General features: G+C 39.7%; 1 protein-coding gene across 1 annotated transcript; it reads left to right on the top strand.

Moving 5' to 3' along the window:
• The first annotated feature begins 914 nt into the window (after positions 1 to 914).
• Positions 915 to 24,770, top strand: LOC140839106 (uncharacterized). Its single transcript, XM_073205739.1, has 3 exons — positions 915 to 1,416; positions 2,644 to 2,907; positions 23,905 to 24,770. Exons 1-3 carry the CDS (start codon positions 915 to 917, stop codon positions 24,768 to 24,770), a joined length of 1,632 nt encoding a protein of 543 aa, XP_073061840.1.
• The last annotated feature ends 1,608 nt before the right edge of the window (positions 24,771 to 26,378 follow it).

The following is a 26,378-nucleotide window of genomic DNA, read 5'->3' as shown; positions in this document are numbered from 1 at the left end:
AAATATTAAAGTCTCTCAACTGAAGATACCTCGGGAAAGATCATTCAACAGACAGAAATACATATCAGACAGCAACTGAATATGGAAAGCCGCACCACATAGAACAACGTATTTCGGCTATTGAAATTAAAACGCCGTTTTACAATCAATAATGAAGTAGCAATCAAGAACACTGTCCAAGAAATGATGAAGTGGCAATCAACGGATACATAAATTCAAAGTTACCGTTGAAAGATAAGTCTATAAATATGACTAAAGAGCAGTTGAAAAAAAGACGACGATCTATCAATCTCAAACTTGCTATTACTCTGTCAAAATCTCAGCTCACTCTTATTAGATCTATTCGTAGCAATCAAGGCTACAAGTTGAGTAAACTAGCACTCTGTAATATTGATAATTCAATAAGTGCTAAGTTCAGTTACTCACAGAGATCATTGTATTATACTAAGAGTTTCAGTTTAGGCAGTAGATAAGTCCTAACTGAAGTGGGTCTGTACAAGTGTTGTACTCGATCAAAGTCTTTTAGTGAATATCCTATCCTTGAGATAGAAGGGGTGACGTAGGAGTTATTCAAATCTCCGAACATCCAGAAACATATTGTGTTGTCTTTACTTCAGTTTTTCATTTTCAGTTAGATACTCTATCTTTCAATCAATTTACTTTCCGCAACTGATTATTCAGTTTAACTGATTGTTATTGACCGACGGGATACTTAGTTCAGTTTGTAATAAAACTGAACTACCTTTTTCGAAGAACATTTAAATTACTAGAAGTGTTTATTCAACCTCCCCCTTCTAAACACTCCTTAGTCAATAACCGATCCTATCATATCTGGTAATATTTTCATTTTGGGCAAAGAAGCACTTACCTTAATTGATACTGGTGCAACACATTCTTTTATATCTGAGAAGTTTATGCATAATATATCTGTTGAACCTACTGTGGTGCCTGTTGAATTTAATATTGTGTTGCCTTCTGGAGAAGAAATTTGGACAAATAGTATATTTAAGGCTTGTCCTGTGTTGATGGGATCAAGATTGTTGTATGCAGATTTAATTGTAATTCCAATGGTTGCATTTGACGTGTTATTGGGTATGGATTGGTTGTCTACTTATCGTGCTGTGATTGACTGTGTTAGCAAGACAGTAAAATTTTTAGCAGATGATTATGAGAAGGATTTATTTGTGGGTGTTACCTCTTCATTAAGTATCCCTATTATTTCTTGCCTTCAAGCCACTAAATTGTTGTATAAGGGTTGTGTTGGTTACTTAGCTTCAGTTGTGGATACAAGAAAGGATAGTAGAATACAGTTACAGGACATTGATGTGGTTCAGGATTATCCTGATGTATTTGAGGAGGATGTACCTGGATTACCACCTGATCAAGAAGTAGAGTTTGTTATTGATTTAATTCCAGGTACAGCCCCAATTTCTAAGGCTCCATACAGATTGGCTCCAACTGAAATGAAAGAATTAAAGAATCAATTGCAGGAGCTATTAGATAAAGATTTTATCCGTCCTAGTTTCTCACCTTGGGGAGCTCCAGTGTTATTCGTGAAAAAGAAGGATGGATCATTGCGATTATGAATTGACTATCAGGAATTGAACAAGGTAACTATTAAGAATAAATATCCTTTTCCAAGGATAGACGATCTTTTTGATCAATTGCAAGGAGCAACAATGTTCTCGAAGATTGATCTTCGGTCTGGATATCATCAATTAAAGGTGAGAAATGAGGATATACCAAAGACTGCTTTTAGAACGAGGTATGGACATTATGAATTTTTGGTGATGTCTTTTGGATTAACCAATGCTCCTTCAGTGTTTATGGATTTAATGAATCGTGTCTTTACGCCGTATTTGGATACTTTTGTCATTGTTTTTATCGATGACATTTTGATTTATTCTAAGACACGAGAATTTCATAGAGATCATTTGAGGATTGTGTTGAAATTGTTGAGGGAAAAACAATTATATGCAAAGTTCAAGAAATGTGCATTTTGGTTAGAACAAGTGGCATTTTTGGGCCATATTGTTTCTAAGGAAGGAATCTCTGTAGATCCTTCTAAGATTGAGTCTATTAAGCAATGGTCCATTCCAAAGACAGTTTCAGAGGTGAGAATTTTTCTGGGTTTAGCAGGATATTATCGAAGATTTATAGAGAACTTCTCAAAGATAGCATTGCCATTGACGAGTTTAACTCGTAAGTCAGTCAAGTTTGAGTGGACTATAGCATGTCAACAAGCATTTCAAGAGTTGAAAGATAAGTTGACTTCTGCCCCTGTGTTAGTACTTCCTTGTGGTACTGAAGATTTTGTTGTCTATTCAGATGCTTCAAAATTGGGGTTAGGTGCTAAACTGATGCAGCATGGGAAAGTGATAGCTTATGCTTCTCGTCAGTTAAAGGACTACGAGAAAAATTATCCTACTCATGATTTGGAGTTAGCAGCTGTGGTATTTGCGTTAAAGATTTGGCGACACTATCTTTATGGCGAGAAATGTGAAATTTTTACGGATCACAAAAGTTTGAGTTATTTGTTTTCACAGAAAGAATTGAATATGCGGCAGCGGAGATGGTTAGAACTTGTCAAGGATTATGATTGCACCATTAGCTATCATCCTGGTAAAGCTAATGTGGTTGCAGATGCTTTGAGTCGTAAGTCAAGTTCAGAATTGAATGCTATGATTTCTAAACCTTTGTTGCTTGATTTACAAAGGAATGAGATAAATTTGGTATCTTCAGGGACAATGGCTCGATTATCTACATTAGTTCTCCTCTCAACTTTGTTTGATCGAATTTTGAAGGAACAACAGTCCGATGTTCAGTTATTGAAGTTAAAAAGGAGTAATGAATTAACAGGAGTTTCTGAATTTGGATTGAATCGTGATGGTTTGATGACCTTTCGAGGTAAAATATGTCTTCCTATAGGTGATAACATTCGAAGAGATGTAGTCATAGAAGCTCATACGGCGCCATACTCTGTACATCCTGGTGGTACTAAGATGTACCAAGATCTTCGATGTCTTTATTTGTAATAGCCGAGCCTGGTGAACGGTACGGTTTAAGTTTTCGTATGTTATAGATTTATTGATTAAGTTTAAGTTTAGTTGTGATGTTAAGATTTGTGATTATGGGCCATAGTATTGTGTGTTATTTTGTCTTGAGGTGTGGTTGATATTGTTAGTTGTTGGTAGTTGCGTCGTTTCAGCGTTTCGGTTCGATTTTAGTTGCCTTAGATTTTGTCTTGGCCGTGACCAGACCGCACCCGCACTCAGTGTAAGGACCGCACCCGCGGTCTTAATTGTTGGATTTTGGTGTTTTTCCCGTAGCTTCACCGCACCCGCGGTGATGTGAGTACCGCACCCGCGGTAATTGCAGGACCGCACCCGCGGTCGTCGAGCATGGATTTTTGGATGGGAGGCCGTGAGCTCAGCGCACCCGCGGTGCTTGGTGGAGCGCACCCGCGGTGATGAACAGTAGATGTATGGTCGAGATTTTAAGTGCTTTTTGGGTGAGTTGACTTCACTTTTCCCCATTTCTTTCCTCTCCATTTTCGAATTCTCTCTTGGAGACAAGGGTTTTCCCTCATTTCTTTCACTTGCCATCTTTGATTCAAGCTTCTTGTTGGATTTTCGAGTTGAGATCGAGGTTCTTGGTTGCTCTAAGAAGCTAAGGTAAGCTTTTGGTTGTATTATTTCCTGGTTTTGGAAGAGAGATGATATGAGTTTGTTGTATTTGTTGGATTTATGGATTAATTGGCATGGGTTCTTGATTATTGAGTTTATGATGGTATTATTTGTGGATTATTGTTGTAGGATTTCACCCAAGGAGTTAGATTCAAGGTTTCTAGTGGTTGTAAGTGGAATTTCATCCCTTGTGCTCACATGATGTATATGTATTGTATTTCAAAGATTTTAATGTGTTATTCCCTTCATTGGCTTCATAATTATGTATTGATTCACTTGTATATCTATTGGAGGCATTGTATGTCTCAATTGTATTGAAAAGGGAATACAAAGAGTATAGTTTTCAAAGTGTTTGATGAAATGTCAAAGAAAGAGTTCAAATGTTTTATGGATTGATAGATACATAGTCAGAGATTGCATGCAATTAGTTGATCAACGACCATAGGCTTATATCCCTCAGAGTTGTCGATTTATATCGATGGGATACGAGCACCTCAAACAGAGTTACTATTGATATCAATCCAACCAGAGTAAAGAGAAATATCATTTTATTGCTATGCTATTGCTATGATATTTATTTCGGAGTTGATGGTGTTTATGTTTTAAAGCTATGATTTTCAGAGTATGATATGTTCATTGCTATGTAAGAGTTCCACTTGCTGAGTTTTATACTCATTACAGTTATTTCATGTGATGCAGATAAGAGTGACGGGCCAGGACGTTGACTGTGGGTTGGAGTCATATGCATACGAAGATTGGAAGGAAGAAGTTTGTTTTGCAAGCAATATTTTTGTACATGATCATTAAAATGATGTTTTGTATTTTGATGTATAATTTAGTTGATCATGTTGATAATTTTGATGATATTTGGAAATGTATTTTGAAACTCCTTCCAGTTGTAAGAAAATTTTAAATTCCGCTGTATTTTAATTGTAACGGGTCAAGGCGTCACATTTAGTGGTATCAGAGCACCGTTCTTCGGACCAATGCATATGACTTCGTCTACTTTCAACTGTCCGGGTATGTTTTCTTTGCATCTATCCAGTGTTATTTATTGATATGTCTTTTGTGAGCACATTGTAGAGTATGCCTCTTAAGCGTAAGGCGTCAGAGGGTGAGGATAGTTCTTCTTCGAGAGTTGTCGACGAGTTCGGCAAGTTGCTTAAGGAGCAGGCCAAAGTCCATAGCGAGCAGATTCAGCAGCTGCTTCGATTGCAAGGAACAGGACATGGTAGAGGTCAAGTGAGAGGCCAAGTAGCTCAGGCAGTTGGCATTGATGCCGTCTTTTCTGCTTTCAAGAGAATGGATCCACCGGAATTCCCAGGTAGCACTGATCCGTTAGTGGCTGTCGAGTGGGTCAAAGCGCTTGAAGCAATCTACGACCATCTCCAGTATGAAGATAAAGACAGGATCAACTGTGCAGTATTCATGTTGGTTATCACTGCAATAAGCCTGGACATTGGAGGCGTAATTGCAAAGAATATCTTGCCCAGAAAAGTTCTGGAAATGGTATGTTCTACATTGAAGTAAACATTTCAGTTAACTCTACTTCTTGGGTATTGGATACCAAATGTTGATCACATCTCTGTAATAAGTTACAGGTGATGGGAAGAAGTAGAAAGCTTAAGGAAGGTGTGACCTTCTAGAGGATAGGCAATGGAGCAAGAGTTGCTGCCAAGACCTTAATAGATGTTAACTTATTGTTGAACAATAGTTTTAAGTTAATTTTAAAGAGATGTTTTGTTTGTACCTTTTTGGTGAAAAACATTGTTTCCATTTCTATTGTGATAAAAATGGATATTCTTGTCTATTTAGCAAAGGTGTTTGCTACATTTACAAGAATGAATGTTTAATTGGTACTTGAGAACTTGAAAACGATCTCTATAACTTAAAATTGAAAGATATTCCATTAAATGTCCATTCAAAGGCATACACCATATGAGATATGGATGGGTAAGCCTCCTAAGTATTCTTATCTTAGAATATGGGGTGCCCTGCTTATGAAGCAGGTAGTGGGAGATAAATTGGATAGTCGATCCATTTTATGTTACTTTGTGGAATATCCAAGGAATTAAGTTGGATATTATTTCTATCATCCCCAAGAAACAAAAGTGTTTGTTTCTAGGAATGCAACCTTTTTGGAAAAGGAATTTCTATTGGATAGAAAAAGGTGAGATGATAGAACTCGAAGAGGTTCGAGAAACACCCACAATTGAAGAACCCACACCCGAAGAGCCAAGAGAGGAGATACAAGCTCCTAGAAGATCCGAGAGAGTCTCGAGACCACCTATGAGGTATGGTCTGCTTCTTGAAGAGGGCCATGATGAGCCTAACCATGGATGTGATCCAAGGACCTTCAAGGAAGCGTTATCTGATGCCGATTCATCCAAATGGCTTGAAGCGATGGAATCTGAGATGAATTCCATGCATTCGAACCAAGTGTGGAATCTCGTGGATCCACCTGAGGGAATTGTTCCCATAGGAACTTGGGGCGGATGGGAAGGTATTGACCTTCAAGGCGCGATTGGTGGCAAAAGTATATACTCAAAGACAAGGAGTTGACTTTGAGGAAACCTTTTCACCAGTTGCAATGCTCAAGTCCATAAGGATTTTGCTAGCCATAGCTGCATGGTATGACTATGAGATATGGCAGATGGATGTCAAGACAGCCTTTCTTAATGGGGATATTAAGGAAGAGATTTACATGTCTCAACCTGAAGGGTTTACATCTGTCGGAAGTGAGCATATGGCATGCAAACTTCAGAGATCTATTTATGGTCTAAAGAAGGCATCTGGGAGTTGGAACCTTAAATTCGAGAGTACAATCAAAGAGTTTGATTTACTAAGAATCCTGAGGAACCCTGTGTGTATAAGAAGGTCAGTGGGAGTGTTGTGACATTCCTGGTGCTTTATGTTGATGACATTCTAATCATTGGGAATGATGTAGGAATGTTGCAATCAACTAAGATATGGTTAGCGAGTAAGTTCTCGATGCAGGACTTGGGTGAAGCATCTTTTGTATTGTGATACAGATCTATAGAGATAGATCGAAAAGATTGCTTGATCTCACCTAGTCCACATACATTGATACCATCGTGAAGCGGTTCTCGATGGGTGAGTCCATGAGAGGACATCTACCAATGTATCATGGCGTGTCCCTATCCAAGTCTGTCTCCCAAGACTGATGCAGAGATAGTGGCGATGACACACATTCCGTATGCTTCGGCAATTGGTAGCATCATGTATGGGATGATATCTACACGTCCTGACGTAGCTTTCGCACTAAGTGTAGTGAGTAGATATCAATCGAACCCCGGTCTTCCACATTGGAAAGCTGTGAAAGACATCCTCAAGTAGTTGAGAAGGACCAATAAATTGTTCTTGGTCTATGGGGTGGAGAACTAAAATTGGAAGGCTATACCGACTCTAGCTTCCAAAGCAATATCGATGACTTGAAGTCAACCTCTGGTTTTGTATTCATGCTCAACGGTGCTGCTGTCTCTTGGAAGAGTTCCAAGCAAGACAATATTACGGATTCCAGCACAGAGGCCGAATACATTGCTGCATCAGATGCAGCAAGGGAGGCTGTTTGGATAAGGAATTTTGTCTAAGAGTTGGACGTCATTCCTAATGTAGTTGCTCCCGTCCCGGTGTTGTGTGACAACACGGGATCTTTAGCTCAAGCAAAGGAGCCAAGGTCTCATCAGAAGTCCAAACATGTATTGAGTAAGTACCACATCCTCGGAGAGATTGTGGAAAGAGGAAGAAGTGTCTTTTGACATAGTCGGCTTCGCAGATAATGTTGTTGATCCACTAGCTAAGCCTTTACCTGGACCATTATTCGACAAGCATCGCGAATCAATGGGTTTAAAGCATATGGGTAGTTGGCTCTAGTGCAAGTGGGATATTGTTAGAGTAGGTGCCCGTCGAGCCAAGTGTTGGCCGAGTGTTCACAATGAAACTCTATGTATAAGCAATCTTTATTTTAATAATATTTGAAATTATTATTTTGGCAAATCTTTATCTGTATATTGCTTCAAACGACAATGCTAAAGGTGCTCATTTCATTCGAGGCCTTCGTGCAGAGATCAGGAGAGATATCAACATGTCCAAAGCTGTGACTTTTAAAGAGATCGTGTCTAAGGCGTTGTTGGCTGAACAAGACGAGAAGGATATCGCCAGGGAGAGGCAAGAGAGGCATCAAGCTATTGCTCAGAGAGGCCAGGGCTCGAATCAGAGAGGTAAGGATCGTTTCAAAGGGAAGGGCAAGGTGGAATCGAGTCCTAGACCACCGTCAGTTCCAGTTGATCCCGAGAAGCCACTGTGTCCTAAGTGTAGCAGACATCATCGAGGAGAGTGCAGATTTGGCACACATACTTGTTACCGTTGTGGCACGGCTGGCCATATTGCTAAAGATTGTCCAAGGGGAGCGAGCAAGGATAAGGTGCAGGGTCGCATCTTTACGATGACCAAGGAAGGTATTAATCATTATTCTTCTGTGATCTCTAGCGCTATTTTAATTTCAGGCAGAGTAGCTACGACTTTGATTGATACTGGTGCTACTCATTCTTTTATGTCTGAATTTTTTTTGAGATCGTTGGGTATAGTTCCTTCTGTTCTTCCCCTCCAGTTCAATGTTGTTTTGCCTTCGGGGGATGTGTTGTGCTCGACGTCGATTGTGTATGCGTGCCCTGTTCGTATTGAGGAGCGAGTTGTTTTTGCTGATTTTATTGTTATCCCTATGGTTGCATTTGATGTTATTCTTGGCATGGATTGGCTTTCAAATTATCGTGCAGTGATTGATTGCGTTGCTACGACGGTGACCTTTGCAGATGATGGCATTAAGGGAGGAGTTCTCGCCAGTGCAGGTATTGTTAGAGTAGGTGCCCGTCGAGCCAAGTGTTGGCCGAGTGTTCACAATGAAACTCTATGTATAAGCAATCTTTATTTTAATAATATTTGAAATTATTATTTTGGCAAATCTTTATCTGTATACCCATGCTAGTTGCATAGATAAAGCCCTTGAATATACAAATAGTAGAAAGAATATGAGATTCTCATATGATGAGTATCATGAAACTCATATTTGGAATACTGTATATTCTAAACCGTTCCTAGTCGATTCAGCCGCCACTAAGGAGGATATAGGCCGCTCGAGTTAGAGACTAGTATCTGCGATGTGAGTACCATGTTTCATTGGTAGGGGACATTGTGATGTCCGAGCATGCAGATAGGTGCTCCTAGTAGAGCGCACTGAACAACCCTCCATTAAAGGACTTTCCAAGTGGTTCTCACTTATCGAGTGGAAACGTCCTGGTTTATGGTTGTACACCATTAGTCCTTATGACCCGGGACAACATTGAGACTCTATGTGCTAGAATTACACTTTGACTTGTTTACCGACTCTCATGGGGTCATCAGGTGGCAAGGTTGGGTGTTCTGTCGAAACACATAGGAGTCGATGCATTGTAGTCGGGGATTCACCGCTTACCTTTGGGTATGGATATCCTATGTGTTATCATGTGTATGTAGGTTGAAATCTCTGATCAGAGTATGGTGGTAATTATGAAAGGGGTTTCATAGATTACACCATTGATGCAACTACGACATGACACATAGTATCGATTCATTGACAACTCTCGATAAACCAATGGTTGTCGAATCGGTCGGGATATATGAGTTGAAGGGACCGTACTGTACGCTAACCATAATAGAATGGTTCTTGCAGGAACTATCATTTGATACCTAGGGAATCATGTAAGCGATGCTGCTAGGCGTTTAACATGATTGGTTGGGTACTATCAGACTTGAGTTCTGACGTTCTTATTATCAAGGAGTTGATAAGTAAGAATGGAGCAATTGGGGTATGCTCATATAAGGACATGTTTAGTCCGAATCACATGGAGATGTGAACCCACGGCTAGTTGTATCAATGAACCATTGAGGGCCACACAAGTACTAGCTTTCTAGATCCCGTTGAGAAGTAAAATAGTTCAATGTGTTGAACGGCTTATAAAGGAGTTTATAAGCGTAAGGAAAATTAGAAGTATGACTTCTATAAAGGAGAAAATAGTTCAATGTGTTGAACGACTTATAAATGAGTTTATAAGTGTAAAGAAAAATAGAAGTATGACTTCTATGAGAGAAATGTAAATTTTAATTTATGGAAGTGTTCCTAAATTAAAATTTGGCCAAGTGAATAATGTATTTGAAAATTGTGATTTTCATAAACATTATTATGGACTGAATTAAATTAATTCAAGTGTTGAATTAATTAAACACTAGTGGACCTAGTAGAGTCCAAATAATTAAATTAATTCAAGTGTTGAATTAATTAAATTATATTGAGTCTTGTAGAGCTCAATTTAAATTAATTATTTAACTAGTGGGACTTGGGTAAATTCAAGTAATGTTTAATTAGTCTCAAATATGTTTGAGATAATTAAATTTAGTCCATGGTTTTTATTTTGATAAAAACCATATAATATACATGCTTGGGAGGTGAAGAGGTGGAGATTACTTTTGAATAAAAAATTGCATGGCATGCAACTTTTTCACTTTTGCTTTTTGTAACACCAAGACATGCAATTAACTCATTCTCCCTCTCCCTCCAAGCATGATGGCCGAAACTCACTCTCATTCTCTCCTCCATTTTTTTCTCTCTTTTGTTCTTCAATTGTTGGAGATCAAAAACACTTCTCTTTGAAAAATCCTCATATTTTTCTAGTGCAAAATATGAGGGGATCTACCTAGTTGGTGGTGGGCTTAATAGTTGAGCAAGGAGTGCTCATTGGAAAGCTTGAAGATAGTTTCTACCTTTCAAGAGCTTTGTTGTTTGACAACAAAGTTGGAGCCATAATCAATCTCTTGAGATTGATAGGTATATTTCTTTAAAACACCCTATGTATGACATTTTTGTGTTTTATTGTATTTGTTGCACAATTTCTTGGGGTGGCCGAAATTTTTTGAACAAAAATCGAAATTTTTGACTTCCGTTGCGCTTCCGGTCACCGTAACCGATCCCATTTCAAGTGGTATCCGAGCTATGGTTACAATTTTGTGTAGCAAATACAAGATATTATATTGAGATTGATTTCTAACCGCATGAGAATGAAATTTGCAAGAAAAATCAAGGCATTAAAATGGGGATTTCGGGCAGCATGTTGCTGCTCGTGTCGGGCAGCTCGGGCTGCCCGAGGGGCTGCCCGTTTCGGGCAGCTAGGGCAGCCCGAGGGGCTGCCCGAACAGCCCCATCAATTTAATAAAAAAAAATAAAAATTTTGTAAGTTGGCCGGAATCCGGCGACGGAGCTCCGGCGACGGCGATGACGGCTAGGGTTTTCAAAAGGTGTTTTGAAATATCAAAGTTTCATGGGCCTTGAGTTGTTGGGCCATTGGATGGCTAACATGTTTGTGAATTTTAAATGGGCTAAAAATGTTTTTGGTGAAAAATAAGTTTTTGGGCCCTTAAGTTTAAAATTACAAAAGTTGCAGATTTTTCCTCATAAAATAAATAATTGAAGTTGGACTTTAATTATTTATAGTAAATTGTGATTTATAAGAAATTCGGTTATAAATAAATTAATTGGAAAGTAGACAAAGGTGTTTGTATACTTTGTTAATTTAGTTTATAATCGTGGCGGTTAGTGATTGGATCAAGATATATAATATTGGATCAATTAATTATTGTGATAATTAATTGATGGTGTATGATATGTGATATTATGCATGAAGGATGATCAAAAGGCCAAGCCCAATTTGCTAGGTGTATGCTAGGATATTTTGTGTTGAATGATTGTAATAATTATCAATTTATAAAGTGGGCTTGGTTTATGGCCCGTTCCCACCCCATGAGATGTATCCCTATTTGCCATGGATATTTATTTGTAAATATTAGTATAGTGGATGATCAAGATTGGAAGATGGTGGCCATGATGATTATGAAGATCGAAGACATGTAAATATTGGAAGCTTATGTAATAGTTGCATTTGCATCCCGTGCATTTCCCTAGGATTGGACCTAGGCCCGTGTTTAGCTCACACAGTCCGTTAGTATTGGGGCGATTGATCATCCTTGTTTTGTTTACTGTTTATAATATATGCATGATATGTTATAAATATTGAGTATGTGCGTTATTATTATGATAATAACAAAGTTGCATGAATCCGGCAAACATACGATCAAACATGGCGAGCTTTTAAAATAAAATTAATGATGAGACATTTCAAAATTAAAAACCCTCATTTTGAATAAGATTCAAAATTAATATCAAGCCCGAAAAGGGGAATTATAAATTTGTTTATAATTTCCTTGTCTTCCATCGACAATGGGTGCATGATGAACGCTACCCGTACTCGGGGCTCGGCTCATATTATTGGGGGAGCTTTGGGTGTCGGAAAGCTGTGACATCCATTGACATGGTGATGTGAACTACGTGGAACTCCCATGATTTCGGCTCATATTATTGGGGGAACTCATGGCGACCGTCCATTAAGGTTCAACATCGATGGGTAAGGCTTGACACGTGAAGATGAACGACGTCATATTATTGGGTCCTAATCAAACGTGAGACAAAAGTTTACGTAGAGGGTTGCATTGTGATGCAATTGGAAACTACCTTTTAGGAATTGTGATTGGCTGATATTATTCGGGATCATAATTCGCTAATTGGACCTTACGTACCTACTGAGGAAAGATGTTTCCCGTTTTCACTAGAGGGTAGTGAAAGATGTCAAAACAGTGGGAGCAAATATTTATGAAGTAAAAGTCCAAACTTCATATCTTATTAAATATTTTAAAATAGTCATCAACATTTATCTGTTTTTACTTTTCAGTACAAATTGACAATGTCATCGATTCGCAAACCGATATCCGTAATACTCGACAAACACATATTAACTGGACCTAATTACCTCACTTGGCTAAGAAACCTAAAAATCGTCTTGAATTCGGAAAGGGTAGCATATACACTGACTGAGTCGCCCCCTGTTGAGGCTCCGACTGACTGCAATCCTGAGGAATTGCAGGCTTACCAGGAATGGTGTGACCATGACTTGATAGCCAGGTGTTATATGCTGACTTCTATGAATGATGAGCTGCAGAGGCGTTTTGAGGGTGCAAAGAATGCTGCTGACATTCATAAGCACCTCAAAGAGCTCTTTGGTGAGCAGACTCGGCCTCTTAGGCATGCTACCGTCAAGGAGCTGATCACTATGCGCATGCGAGATGGGGCCTCGGTCCATGAGCATGGCCTGAAGTTGATTGGACTCGTGGATAAGCTCGTTGGCATGGATATGATCTTGCCTTCGGAGTTGACCACCGACGTGTTGCTGTTATCATTGCCTAGCTCATTTGATCCTTTTGTGGTGAACTTCAACATGAACAAGATGGAGCCGACCCTTGAGGAGTTGGTGAACATGGTTGTTACGTTTGAATCCACCATCAAGAAAGAGAAGTTGGTTCTTTATGTGGGTTCTTCATCTGGTACGAAGATTGATCCACATGGGAAGGGAAAGAAGAGTTCTTTCCAACGTCCCAAGAAGAACGTGCCCTTGATGAGGCAATCTCCGAATCCCGTTGTGGCAGCCACACCAGTTAGGGCTGACAAGACTAGTGATGTTTGTTATCACTGCAATAAGCCTGGACATTGGAGGCGTAATTGCAAAGAATATCTTGCCCAGAAAAGTTCTGGAAATGGTATGTTCTACATTGAAGTAAACATTTCAGTTAACTCTACTTCTTGGGTATTGGATACCAAATGTTGATCACATCTCTGTAATAAGTTACAGGTGATGGGAAGAAGTAGAAAGCTTAAGGAAGGTGTGACCTTCTAGAGGATAGGCAATGGAGCAAGAGTTGCTGCCAAGACCTTAATAGATGTTAACTTATTGTTGAACAATAGTTTTAAGTTAATTTTAAAGAGATGTTTTGTTTGTACCTTTTTGGTGAAAAACATTGTTTCCATTTCTATTGTGATAAAAATGGATATTCTTGTCTATTTAGCAAAGGTGTTTGCTACATTTACAAGAATGAATGTTTAATTGGTACTTGAGAACTTGAAAACGATCTCTATAACTTAAAATTGAAAGATATTCCATTAAATGTCCATTCAAAGGCATACACCATATGAGATATGGATGGGTAAGCCTCCTAAGTATTCTTATCTTAGAATATGGGGTGCCCTGCTTATGAAGCAGGTAGTGGGAGATAAATTGGATAGTCGATCCATTTTATGTTACTTTGTGGAATATCCAAGGAATTAAGTTGGATATTATTTCTATCATCCCCAAGAAACAAAAGTGTTTGTTTCTAGGAATGCAACCTTTTTGGAAAAGGAATTTCTATTGGATAGAAAAAGGTGAGATGATAGAACTCGAAGAGGTTCGAGAAACACCCACAATTGAAGAACCCACACCCGAAGAGCCAAGAGAGGAGATACAAGCTCCTAGAAGATCCGAGAGAGTCTCGAGACCACCTATGAGGTATGGTCTGCTTCTTGAAGAGGGCCATGATGAGCCTAACCATGGATGTGATCCAAGGACCTTCAAGGAAGCGTTATCTGATGCCGATTCATCCAAATGGCTTGAAGCGATGGAATCTGAGATGAATTCCATGCATTCGAACCAAGTGTGGAATCTCGTGGATCCACCTGAGGGAATTGTTCCCATAGGAACTTGGGGCGGATGGGAAGGTATTGACCTTCAAGGCGCGATTGGTGGCAAAAGTATATACTCAAAGACAAGGAGTTGACTTTGAGGAAACCTTTTCACCAGTTGCAATGCTCAAGTCCATAAGGATTTTGCTAGCCATAGCTGCATGGTATGACTATGAGATATGGCAGATGGATGTCAAGACAGCCTTTCTTAATGGGGATATTAAGGAAGAGATTTACATGTCTCAACCTGAAGGGTTTACATCTGTCGGAAGTGAGCATATGGCATGCAAACTTCAGAGATCTATTTATGGTCTAAAGAAGGCATCTGGGAGTTGGAACCTTAAATTCGAGAGTACAATCAAAGAGTTTGATTTACTAAGAATCCTGAGGAACCCTGTGTGTATAAGAAGGTCAGTGGGAGTGTTGTGACATTCCTGGTGCTTTATGTTGATGACATTCTAATCATTGGGAATGATGTAGGAATGTTGCAATCAACTAAGATATGGTTAGCGAGTAAGTTCTCGATGCAGGACTTGGGTGAAGCATCTTTTGTATTGTGATACAGATCTATAGAGATAGATCGAAAAGATTGCTTGATCTCACCTAGTCCACATACATTGATACCATCGTGAAGCGGTTCTCGATGGGTGAGTCCATGAGAGGACATCTACCAATGTATCATGGCGTGTCCCTATCCAAGTCTGTCTCCCAAGACTGATGCAGAGATAGTGGCGATGACACACATTCCGTATGCTTCGGCAATTGGTAGCATCATGTATGGGATGATATCTACACGTCCTGACGTAGCTTTCGCACTAAGTGTAGTGAGTAGATATCAATCGAACCCCGGTCTTCCACATTGGAAAGCTGTGAAAGACATCCTCAAGTAGTTGAGAAGGACCAATAAATTGTTCTTGGTCTATGGGGTGGAGAACTAAAATTGGAAGGCTATACCGACTCTAGCTTCCAAAGCAATATCGATGACTTGAAGTCAACCTCTGGTTTTGTATTCATGCTCAACGGTGCTGCTGTCTCTTGGAAGAGTTCCAAGCAAGACAATATTACGGATTCCAGCACAGAGGCCGAATACATTGCTGCATCAGATGCAGCAAGGGAGGCTGTTTGGATAAGGAATTTTGTCTAAGAGTTGGACGTCATTCCTAATGTAGTTGCTCCTGTCCCGGTGTTGTGTGACAACACGGGATCTTTAGCTCAAGCAAAGGAGCCAAGGTCTCATCAGAAGTCCAAACATGTATTGAGTAAGTACCACATCCTCGGAGAGATTGTGGAAAGAGGAAGAAGTGTCTTTTGACATAGTCGGCTTCGCAGATAATGTTGTTGATCCACTAGCTAAGCCTTTACCTGGACCATTATTCGACAAGCATCGCGAATCAATGGGTTTAAAGCATATGGGTAGTTGGCTCTAGTGCAAGTGGGATATTGTTAGAGTAGGTGCCCGTCGAGCCAAGTGTTGGCCGAGTGTTCACAATGAAACTCTATGTATAAGCAATCTTTATTTTAATAATATTTGAAATTATTATTTTGGCAAATCTTTATCTGTATATTGCTTCAAACGACAATGCTAAAGGTGCTCATTTCATTCGAGGCCTTCGTGCAGAGATCAGGAGAGATATCAACATGTCCAAAGCTGTGACTTTTAAAGAGATCGTGTCTAAGGCGTTGTTGGCTGAACAAGACGAGAAGGATATCGCCAGGGAGAGGCAAGAGAGGCATCAAGCTATTGCTCAGAGAGGCCAGGGCTCGAATCAGAGAGGTAAGGATCGTTTCAAAGGGAAGGGCAAGGTGGAATCGAGTCCTAGACCACCGTCAGTTCCAGTTGATCCCGAGAAGCCACTGTGTCCTAAGTGTAGCAGACATCATCGAGGAGAGTGCAGATTTGGCACACATACTTGTTACCGTTGTGGCACGGCTGGCCATATTGCTAAAGATTGTCCAAGGGGAGCGAGCAAGGATAAGGTGCAGGGTCGCATCTTTACGATGACCAAGGAAGGTATTAATCATGATTCTTCTGTGATCTCTAGCGCTATTTTAATTTCAGGCAGAGTAGCTACGACTTTGATTGATACTGGTGCTACTCATTCTTTTATGTCTGAATTTTTTTTGAGATCGTTGGGTATAGTTCCTTCTGTTCTTCCCCTCCAGTTCAATGTTGTTTTGCCTTCGGGGGATGTGTTGTGCTCGACGTCGATTGTGTATGCGTGCCCTGTTCGTATTGAGGAGCGAGTTGTTTTTGCTGATTTTATTGTTATCCCTATGGTTGCATTTGATGTTATTCTTGGCATGGATTGGCTTTCAAATTATCGTGCAGTGATTGATTGCGTTGCTACGACGGTGACCTTTGCGGATGATGGCATTAAGGGAGGAGTTCTCGCCAGTGCAGGTATTGTTAGAGTAGGTGCCCGTCGAGCCAAGTGTTGGCCGAGTGTTCACAATGAAACTCTATGTATAAGCAATCTTTATTTTAATAATATTTGAAATTATTATTTTGGCAAATCTTTATCTGTATACCCATGCTAGTTGCATAGATAAAGCCCTTGAATATACAAATAGTAGAAAGAATATGAGATTCTCATATGATGAGTATCATGAAACTCATATTTGGAATACTGTATATTCTAAACCGTTCCTAGTCGATTCAGCCGCCACTAAGGAGGACATAGGCCGCTCGAGTTAGAGACTAGTATCTGCGATGTGAGTACCATGTTTCATTGGTAGGGGACATTGTGATGTCCGAGCATGCAGATAGGTGCTCCTAGTAGAGCGCACTGAACAACCCTCCATTAAAGGACTTTCCAAGTGGTTCTCACTTATCGAGTGGAAACGTCCTGGTTTATGGTTGTACACCATTAGTCCTTATGACCCGGGACAACATTGAGACTCTATGTGCTAGAATTACACTTTGACTTGTTTACCGACTCTCATGGGGTCATCAGGTGGCAAGGTTGGGTGTTCTGTCGAAACACATAGGAGTCGATGCATTGTAGTCGGGGATTCACCGCTTACCTTCGGGTATGGATATCCTATGTGTTATCATGTGTATGTAGGTTGAAATCTCTGATCAGAGTATGGTGGTAATTATGAAAGGGGTTTCATAGATTACACCATTGATGCAACTACGACATGACACATAGTATCGATTCATTGACAACTCTCGATAAACCAATGGTTGTCGAATCGGTCGGGATATATGAGTTGAAGGGACCGTACTGTACGCTAACCATAATAGAATGGTTCTTGCAGGAACTATCATTTGATACCTAGGGAATCATGTAAGCGATGCTGCTAGGCGTTTAACATGATTGGTTGGGTACTATCAGACTTGAGTTCTGACGTTCTTATTATCAAGGAGTTGATAAGTAAGAATGGAGCAATTGGGGTATGCTCATATAAGGACATGTTTAGTCCGAATCACATGGAGATGTGAACCCACGGCTAGTTGTATCAATGAACCATTGAGGGCCACACAAGTACTAGCTTTCTAGATCCCGTTGAGAAGTAAAATAGTTCAATGTGTTGAACGGCTTATAAAGGAGTTTATAAGCGTAAGGAAAATTAGAAGTATGACTTCTATAAAGGAGAAAATAGTTCAATGTGTTGAACGACTTATAAATGAGTTTATAAGTGTAAAGAAAAATAGAAGTATGACTTCTATGAGAGAAATGTAAATTTTAATTTATGGAAGTGTTCCTAAATTAAAATTTGGCCAAGTGAATAATGTATTTGAAAATTGTGATTTTCATAAACATTATTATGGACTGAATTAAATTAATTCAAGTGTTGAATTAATTAAACACTAGTGGACCTAGTAGAGTCCAAATAATTAAATTAATTCAAGTGTTGAATTAATTAAATTATATTGAGTCTTGTAGAGCTCAATTTAAATTAATTATTTAACTAGTGGGACTTGGGTAAATTCAAGTAATGTTTAATTAGTCTCAAATATGTTTGAGATAATTAAATTTAGTCCATGGTTTTTATTTTGATAAAAACCATATAATATACATGCTTGGGAGGTGAAGAGGTGGAGATTACTTTTGAATAAAAAATTGCATGGCATGCAACTTTTTCACTTTTGCTTTTTGCAACACCAAGACATGCAATTAACTCATTCTCCCTCTCCCTCCAAGCATGATGGCCGAAACTCACTCTCATTCTCTCCTCCATTTTTTTCTCTCTTTTGTTCTTCAATTGTTGGAGATCAAAAACACTTCTCTTTGAAAAATCCTCATATTTTTCTAGTGAAAAATATGAGGGGATCTACCTAGTTGGTGGTGGGCTTAATAGTTGAGCAAGGAGTGCTCATTGGAAAGCTTGAAGATAGTTTCTACCTTTCAAGAGCTTTGTTGTTTGACAACAAAGTTGGAGCCATAATCAATCTCTTGAGATTGATAGGTATATTTCTTTAAAACACCCTATGTATGACATTTTTGTGTTTTATTGTATTTGTTGCACAATTTCTTGGGGTGGCCGAAATTTTTTGAACAAAAATCGAAATTTTTGACTTCCGTTGCGCTTCCGGTCACCGTAACCGATCCCTTTCAGGTACTTCGCTGGTCCTTCCTTTTATATCTTGTCTTGAGGCTGAGAAGTTGATGTGTAGAGGTTGTGATGTATTTCTGGCTTCTATTTTGGATGTGGATAGAATGATTAAGTTGAATATTGATGATATTGATGTGGTGAGAGAGTTTGCTGATGTGTTTGAGGATGATGTGCCGGGTTTGCCGCCGGACAGGGATGTTGAGTTTGTGATTGATCTAGCTCCAGGTACGGTTCCTATTTCTAAGGCTCCGTATAGGATGGCCCCTACTGAGATGAAGGAGTTGAATATGCAGTTGCAGGATCTTTTGGACAAGGGTTTTATTCATCCGAGTTCTTCGCCTTGGGGAGCTCCGGTTCTGTTTGTCAAGAAGAAAGATGGATCTTTGCGGCTGTGTATCGACTATAGGGAGCTCAACAAATTGACTATCAAGAACAAGTATCCGTTGCCACGGATTGATGTTTGTTTGACCAACTTCAGGGTGCCACTCTATTTTCGAAGATTGATCTTCGGTGTGCCTATTATCAGTTGAAGGTTAGGGAGTCTGATATCCCTAAGACAGCGTTCCGGACCAGGTATGGTCACTATGTGTTTCTTGTGATGTCTTTGGTCTGACCAATGCTCCTTCAGTTTTTATGGACTTGATGAACCGTGTGTTCAAGCTGTATTTGGATAGCTTCGTCATTGTTTTCATCGACGACATCTTGATCTATTTCAAGACCAGAGAGCTTCATGCAGAGCATCTCAGAGTTGTTCTTCAGTTGTTGAGAGAGAAGAGGTTGTTTGCCAAGTTTAAGAAGTGTGAGTTTTGGTTGGATCAGATTTCTTTCTTAGGTCATGTTGTTTCGAAGGATTGCATAGCTGTTGATCCAGCGAAGATTGAGGCGATTCAGAAGTGGCCTATTCCTACTACTGTATCAGAGGTACGCAGTTTTCTTGGTTTGGTGGGTTATTATCGTCGTTTCATTTCAGATTTCTCCAAGATTGCCCTGCCATTAACCAATTTTACGAGGAAGAATGTTAAGTTCGAGTGGTCCAATGATTGCCAGAGTGCATTCCAAGAGTTGAAAGATAAGTTGACGACAGCTCCTGTTCTTTCATTGCCCAGTGGTTCAGAGGATTTTGTTGTGTATACCGATGCGTCGAAGAAGGGTCTTGGTGCAGTTCTGATGCAGCGAGGTAAGGTTATCGCCTATGCTTCTCGTCAGTTGAAAGAATATGAGAAGAATTATCCGACGCATGATTTGGAGCTGGCAGCTGTGGTTTTCGCCTTGAAGATTTGGCGACATTATTTGTATGGCGAAAAGTGTGAGATCTTCACAGACCACAAGAGTTTGAAGTATTTGTTCTCTCAGAAAGAGCTCAATATGCGGCAGAGGAGGTGGTTAGAGCTTGTCAAAGACTATGATGTGACGATTAGTTACCACCCAGGGAAGGCAAATGTTGTAGCAGACGCTTTGAGCCGTAAGTCGAGTTCTTCCTTGAGTTCGATGATTCAGAAGCCGTTGTTGAGAAGCCGTTGTTGATGGATTTGCAGAGAGAGGAGATTTCTTTGGTAGTTCCTGGAACCATTGCTCGCTTTTCAGCGTTGGTCATTCGGGCTATATTGATGGACAGGATCCGTAGAGAGCAGACTGATGATGTTCAGTTGACAGAGTTGAGAGCTAGAGCAGAGGAGAGAGGTAACTCAGAGTTTGGATTGAATGGAGACGGTTTGGTGACTTTCAGAGGCCGTATTTGTGTTCCCGCTGGTGATGATATTCGGCGACACGTTTTGACAGAGGCTCATACTGCGCCATATTCGATACATCCAGGCAGCACCAAGATGTATCAGGATCTTCGTAGACTCTATTGATGGCCAGGTATGAAGAAAGATATTGCCATGTTTATTTCTCAGTGCCTAACTTGTCAGCAGGTGAAGATTGAGCACCAGAGACCTGCTGGGACATTGTTGTCATTGTCGATTCCTCAGTGGAAGTGGGAGCATATTACGATGGACTTCGTGACTTGTCTTCCCAAGACGCAGAAGGGTTTCAATTCCATTTGGGTTATCGTTGATCGATTGACCAAGTCAGCGCATTTTCTTCCAGTCCAGACGACGTATTCCCTGACCCAGTATGCCGAGGATTATATAGCAGAGATTGTTAGACTTCACGGTGTCCCTGAGTCGATCGTTTCTGATCGTGACCCTAGATTTACCTCAGAGTTTTGGAAGAGTTTGCACAGAGTTATGGGTTCACGGTTAGCTTTCAGTACAACTTATCACCCTCAGAGCGACGGTCAGTCAGAGAGAGTCATTCAGATTCTAGAGGATATGCTCAGAGCTTGTACTATTGATTATTCTGGTAGCTGGGATTCTAAGTTGCCTCTTGTTGAGTTCACGTACAATAACAATTACCAGGAGACGATTGGCATGGCACCGTATGAAGCACTTTATGGCAGGAAGTGTAGATCTCCCTTGTATTGGGATGAGGTTGGCGAGAGGAAGATGTTGGGACCAGAGTTGGTCCAACAGACAGCCGATGTTGTTTCTGTTATCCGTGAGAGGATGAAGACTGCGCAGTCGAGACAGAAGAGCTATGCAGATGTTCGTTGTAGGCCTTTGCAGTTTGAGGTTGGCGATCATGTGTTTCTGAAGATAGCACCTCTCAAGGGTGTGATGCGGTTTGGCAAGAAGGGCAAGTTGAGTCCGAGATTTATTGGCCCCTTTGAGATCTTGGACAGAGTTGGTGATCGAGCATACAGATTAGCCTTACCGCCAGATCTTGACAGAGTTCACATTGTTTTTCACGTATCGATGCTCAGGAAGTATATTGCGAATCCTTCCCATGTTCTTCACCACGAGCCATTGGACTTGACGCCGAATTTGACTTACCAAGAGATTCCAGTCCAGATTTTAGACCGTAAGGTCAGAGTATTGAGGAACAAAGAGATCGGCATCGTTAAAGTCCTTTGGAGGAATCATTTGATCGAAGAGGCTACGTGGGAACCAGAGGAAGAGATGAGAGAGAAGTATCCGGAGTTGTTCGTGCAGTGACGTCAATTTCGAGGACAAAATTCCTCTAAGGAGGGGAGATTGTAATAGCCGAGCCTGGTGAACGGTACAGTTTAAGTTTTCGTATGTTATAGATTTATTGATTAAGTTTAAGTTTAGTTGTGATGTTAAGAGTTGTGATTATGGGCCATAGTATTGTGGGTTATTTTGTCTTGAGGTGTGGTTGATATTGTTAGTTGTTGGTAGTTGCGTCGTTTCAGCGTTTCGGTTCGATTTTAGTTGCCTTAGATTTTGTCTTGGCCGTGACCAGACCGCACCCGCGGTCTTATTTGTTGGATTTTGGTGTTTTTCCCGTAGCTTCACCGCACCCGCGGTGATGTGAGTACCGCACCCGCGGTGTAGACCGCACCAGCGGTAATTGCAGGACCACACCCGCGGTCGTCGAGCATGGATTTTTGGATGGGAGGCCGTGAGCTCAGCGCACCCGCGGTGCTTGGTGGAGCGCACCCGCGGTGATGAACAGTAGAGGTATGGTCGAGATTTTAAGTGCTTTTTGGGTGAGTTGACTTCACTTTTCCCCATTTCTTTCCTCTCCCTTTTCGAATTCTCTCTTGGAGACAAGGGTTTTCCCTCATTTCTTTCACTTCCCATCTTTGATTCAAGCTTCTAGTTGGATTTTCGAGTTGAGATCGAGGTTCTTGGTTGCTCTAAGAAGCTAAGGTAAGCTTTTGGTTGTACTATTTCTTGGTTTTGGAAGAGAGATGATATGAGTTTGTTGTATTTGTTGGATTTATGGTTTAATTGGCATGAGTTCTTGATTATTGAGTTGATGATGGTATTATTTGTGGATTATTGTTGTAGGATTTCACCCAAGGAGTTAGATTCAAGGTTTCTAGTGGTTGTAAGTGGAATTTCATCCCTTGTGCTAACATGATGTATATGTATTGTATTTCAAAGATTTTAATGTGTTATTCCCTTCATTGGCTTCATAATTATGTATTGATTCACTTGTATATCTATTGGAGGCATTGTGTGTCTCAATTGTATTGAAAAGGGAATACAAAGAGTATAGTTTTCAAAGTGTTTGATGAAATGTCAAAGAAAGAGTTCAAATGTTTTATGGATTGATAGATACATAGTCAGATATTGCATGCAATTAGTTGATCAACGACCATAGGCTTATATCCGTCAGAGTTGTCGATTTATATCGATGGGATACGAGCACCTCAGACAGAGTTACTATTGATATCAATCCAACCAGAGTAAAGAGAAATACCATCTTATTGCTATGCTATTGCTATGATATTTATTTCGGAGTTGATGGTATTTATGTTTTAAGGCTATGATTTTCAGAGTATGATATGTTCATTGCTATGTAAGAGTTCCACTTGCTGAGTTTTATACTCATTACAGTTATTTCATGTGATGCAGATAAGAGTGACGGGCCAGGACGTTGACTGTGGATTGGAGTCATATGCATACGAAGATTGGAAGGAAGAAGTTTGTTTTGCAAGCAATATTTTTGTACATGATCATTAAAATGATGTTTTGTATTTTGATGTATCATTTAGTTGATCATGTTGATACTTTTGATGATATTTGGAAATGTATTTTGAAACTCCTTCCAGTTGTAAGAAAAGTTTAAATTCCGCTGTATTTTAATTGTAACGGGTCAAGGCGTCACATTATTGGTGGCCAGGTATGAAGAAAGATATTACAGTATTTGTTTCTGAATGTCCAACCTGTCAGCAGGTTAAGATTGAACACCAAATACCGGCGGGATTATTGCAATCTTTGCCTATACCGCAATGGAAATGGGAACACATCACAATGGATTTTTTGGTTGGATTGCCAAGGACTCAGAAAGGTTTCAATTCTATTTGGGTGATTGTAGATCGATTGACCAAGTCATTGCATTTTCTTCCTGTCAAGACAACATATTCTATAAATCAATATGCCGAGTTATATATTCAAGAAATTGTGAGACTTCATGGTATACCGGTATCTATAGTGTCAGATCGTGATCCAAGGTTTACATCAGAGTTTTGGAAAAGTTTACATCGAGCTTTGGGCACGAAGTTAGCCTTTAGCACAGCCTACCATCCTCAAAATGATGGGCAATCAGAAAGGGTTATTCAAATTCTTGAGGATATGTTAAGAGCTTGCACAATTGATTTCCCCGGGAGTTGGGATTCCAAGTTGCCATTGGTTGAATTCACGTATAATAATAGTTATCAGTCTTCCCTTGGCATAGCACCTTTTGAAGCCTTATATGGAAGAAAGTGTAGATATCCTTTGTATTGGGAAGAGGTAGGTGAAAGAAAGATGTTGGGCTCTGAGTTGGTTCAACAAACAGCAGAAGTTGTGGCGTTAATTCAAGAAAGAATGAAGACAGCTCAGTCTAGACAGAAAAGTTATGCCGATGTGAGAAGACGGCCTTTGGCATTCGAGGTTGGTGATCATGTTTTTATCAAGATAGCTCCTCTCAAAGGAGTTATGAGATTTGGCAAGAAAGGTAAGTTAAGTCCTCGATACATTGGACCATTTAAAATTCTAGATAAGATTGGATACCGAGCCTATCGTCTTGCATTGCCACCGGACTTGGACCGAGTTCATAATGTATTTAATGTATCTATGCTTCGTAAGTATCTTGCTAATCCATCTCATGTTCTTCGGTACGAGTCATTGGAGCTTTTGCCTAACCTAAGTTATGATGAAATGCCGGTTCAAATTCTTGATCGTAAGGTTAAAGTATTAAGGAACAAAGAAATTGGCATTGTTAAAGTTCTATGGAGAAATCAAGTGATTGAAGAGGCCACGTGGGAACCGGAAGAGGAGATGAAGCATCGTTATCCTAATCTATTCAACAGCAGGTAATTTCGGGGACGAAATTTTATTAAGGAGGGGAGATTGTAATATCCCAAGTTTTTATTGTGCTATGATCAATGATTTCATGTGTTATGGTTAAAGGATATTCATAAATTGATATGGTCAAGTTTTGGGAGATGGTTTTATGCTTGATTTTAGAAGGAGTTTGGTTGTTATAATTCATAAGAATTTAGTGGTATAAGAAAAGGTTGGATATTAAGTCAAGAAAAGTTATTTTTAGGAGTTCACGGTGGAGTAGTAGCGCTTGGGTGCAGCAGCGCCGCACCTGCGCTGCCTGGCCGAGAGCAGGCCACACCTGCGCTGCCTGCGCGGCAGCAGGCCGCACCCGCGCTGCCATATGCAGCGCGGGTGCGCTGCCTGTGCGGGGCAGCGCCGCACCAGCGCTGCCCTGCGTTTTTTTTTTATGCGAAAGTGCATTTCCAAATCACGATTTTAAGGTTGGGAATGAATTTATATTGCATTATTTTGAGATCTATCTTCATTTCTTCCCTTTTCCTTCTCTCTCATACGTTTCCTTCTCATTTTCTTCCCCAAAATTCTCTTCTCCAAATCTTCATCCAAGTTCAAGAATTTTTGAGGAATTCTTAGCATCTCCTAGTCTAGGTGCAAGCTACAAGGTAAGAGCTTAGTTATTCTTTGGTTTTGCAAGGAATTGTTGGGTTGAAGGGTTGCGTTGACTTTATGGATCTATGTAAATATGATGTTAATTCATAGTTTTATGGTGTTTATTGTTGTAGGGATTCTTTTGAGGTCATCTTTGCAACCAATTATTGATTGGGTTGTAAGTAGAGGCTATTCCTTGTGCTCACATGATATATATGTATCCAAGCCATTTTTATTGATGTCTAGCTTCTTTCATGGATATGTTATTGCCATATTTGTTGTTATATATTCATTGATCCAAGAATTTTATTGATTTCATTGATAAAGAAGCTAGCAAGCTATTGTGCCTATCAAGTGTTTGTTCAATTGTCCCAATGAATTTTATATGCTTCAATCCAAGGAATGATAGTAATTCATGCATGTCATTGGCCAATCACATGAAGAGTATCTCTCACAGTCTGGTATATATTTTCATATATCACAGAGATAGTATCCATAGGTTATCTCTCACAGTCCGATATATATTTATATATATTAACAGAGATAACATTCACAGGTCACAGATTACAAATTACAGACTATCATTTCCTTTCATTGTTATCTCTCACAGTCCGATATATATTTATATATATTAACAGAGATAACATTCACATATTAAAGATCATTGAGCTATTGTTTCATTTCCTTTAATTCAAGTTATGACATACCATCTATATGGATTCTTTCATTATTGTTCATTGAAGATGGTATTGTTTAATGTTTATTGCCATTGAGATGTTTCAAGCCAAGCCATATAAATATGTATTTGTTATGTAAAGTTCTCTACTTACTGAGTTTTATCTCATTTCAGTTAATGTCATGTGATGCAGGTAATAAAAAGATTTGAAGCAGATTGTCCAAGGAGGAGAAGTCATATAGCTATTGTAATGGAAAAGTTTTATTTGATTATGTTAATGATTTTATTGGGGTGTGTTGAACATTTAAAGTTTTAAA

The sequence above is a fragment of the Primulina eburnea genome, chromosome 8 (assembly GCF_022965805.1).
Source record: "Primulina eburnea isolate SZY01 chromosome 8, ASM2296580v1, whole genome shotgun sequence".
Classification (NCBI taxonomy): domain Eukaryota; kingdom Viridiplantae; phylum Streptophyta; class Magnoliopsida; order Lamiales; family Gesneriaceae; genus Primulina; species Primulina eburnea.
Note: the sequence above shows the minus strand (reverse complement) of the source record. Positions and strands in the feature narration are given on the sequence as shown.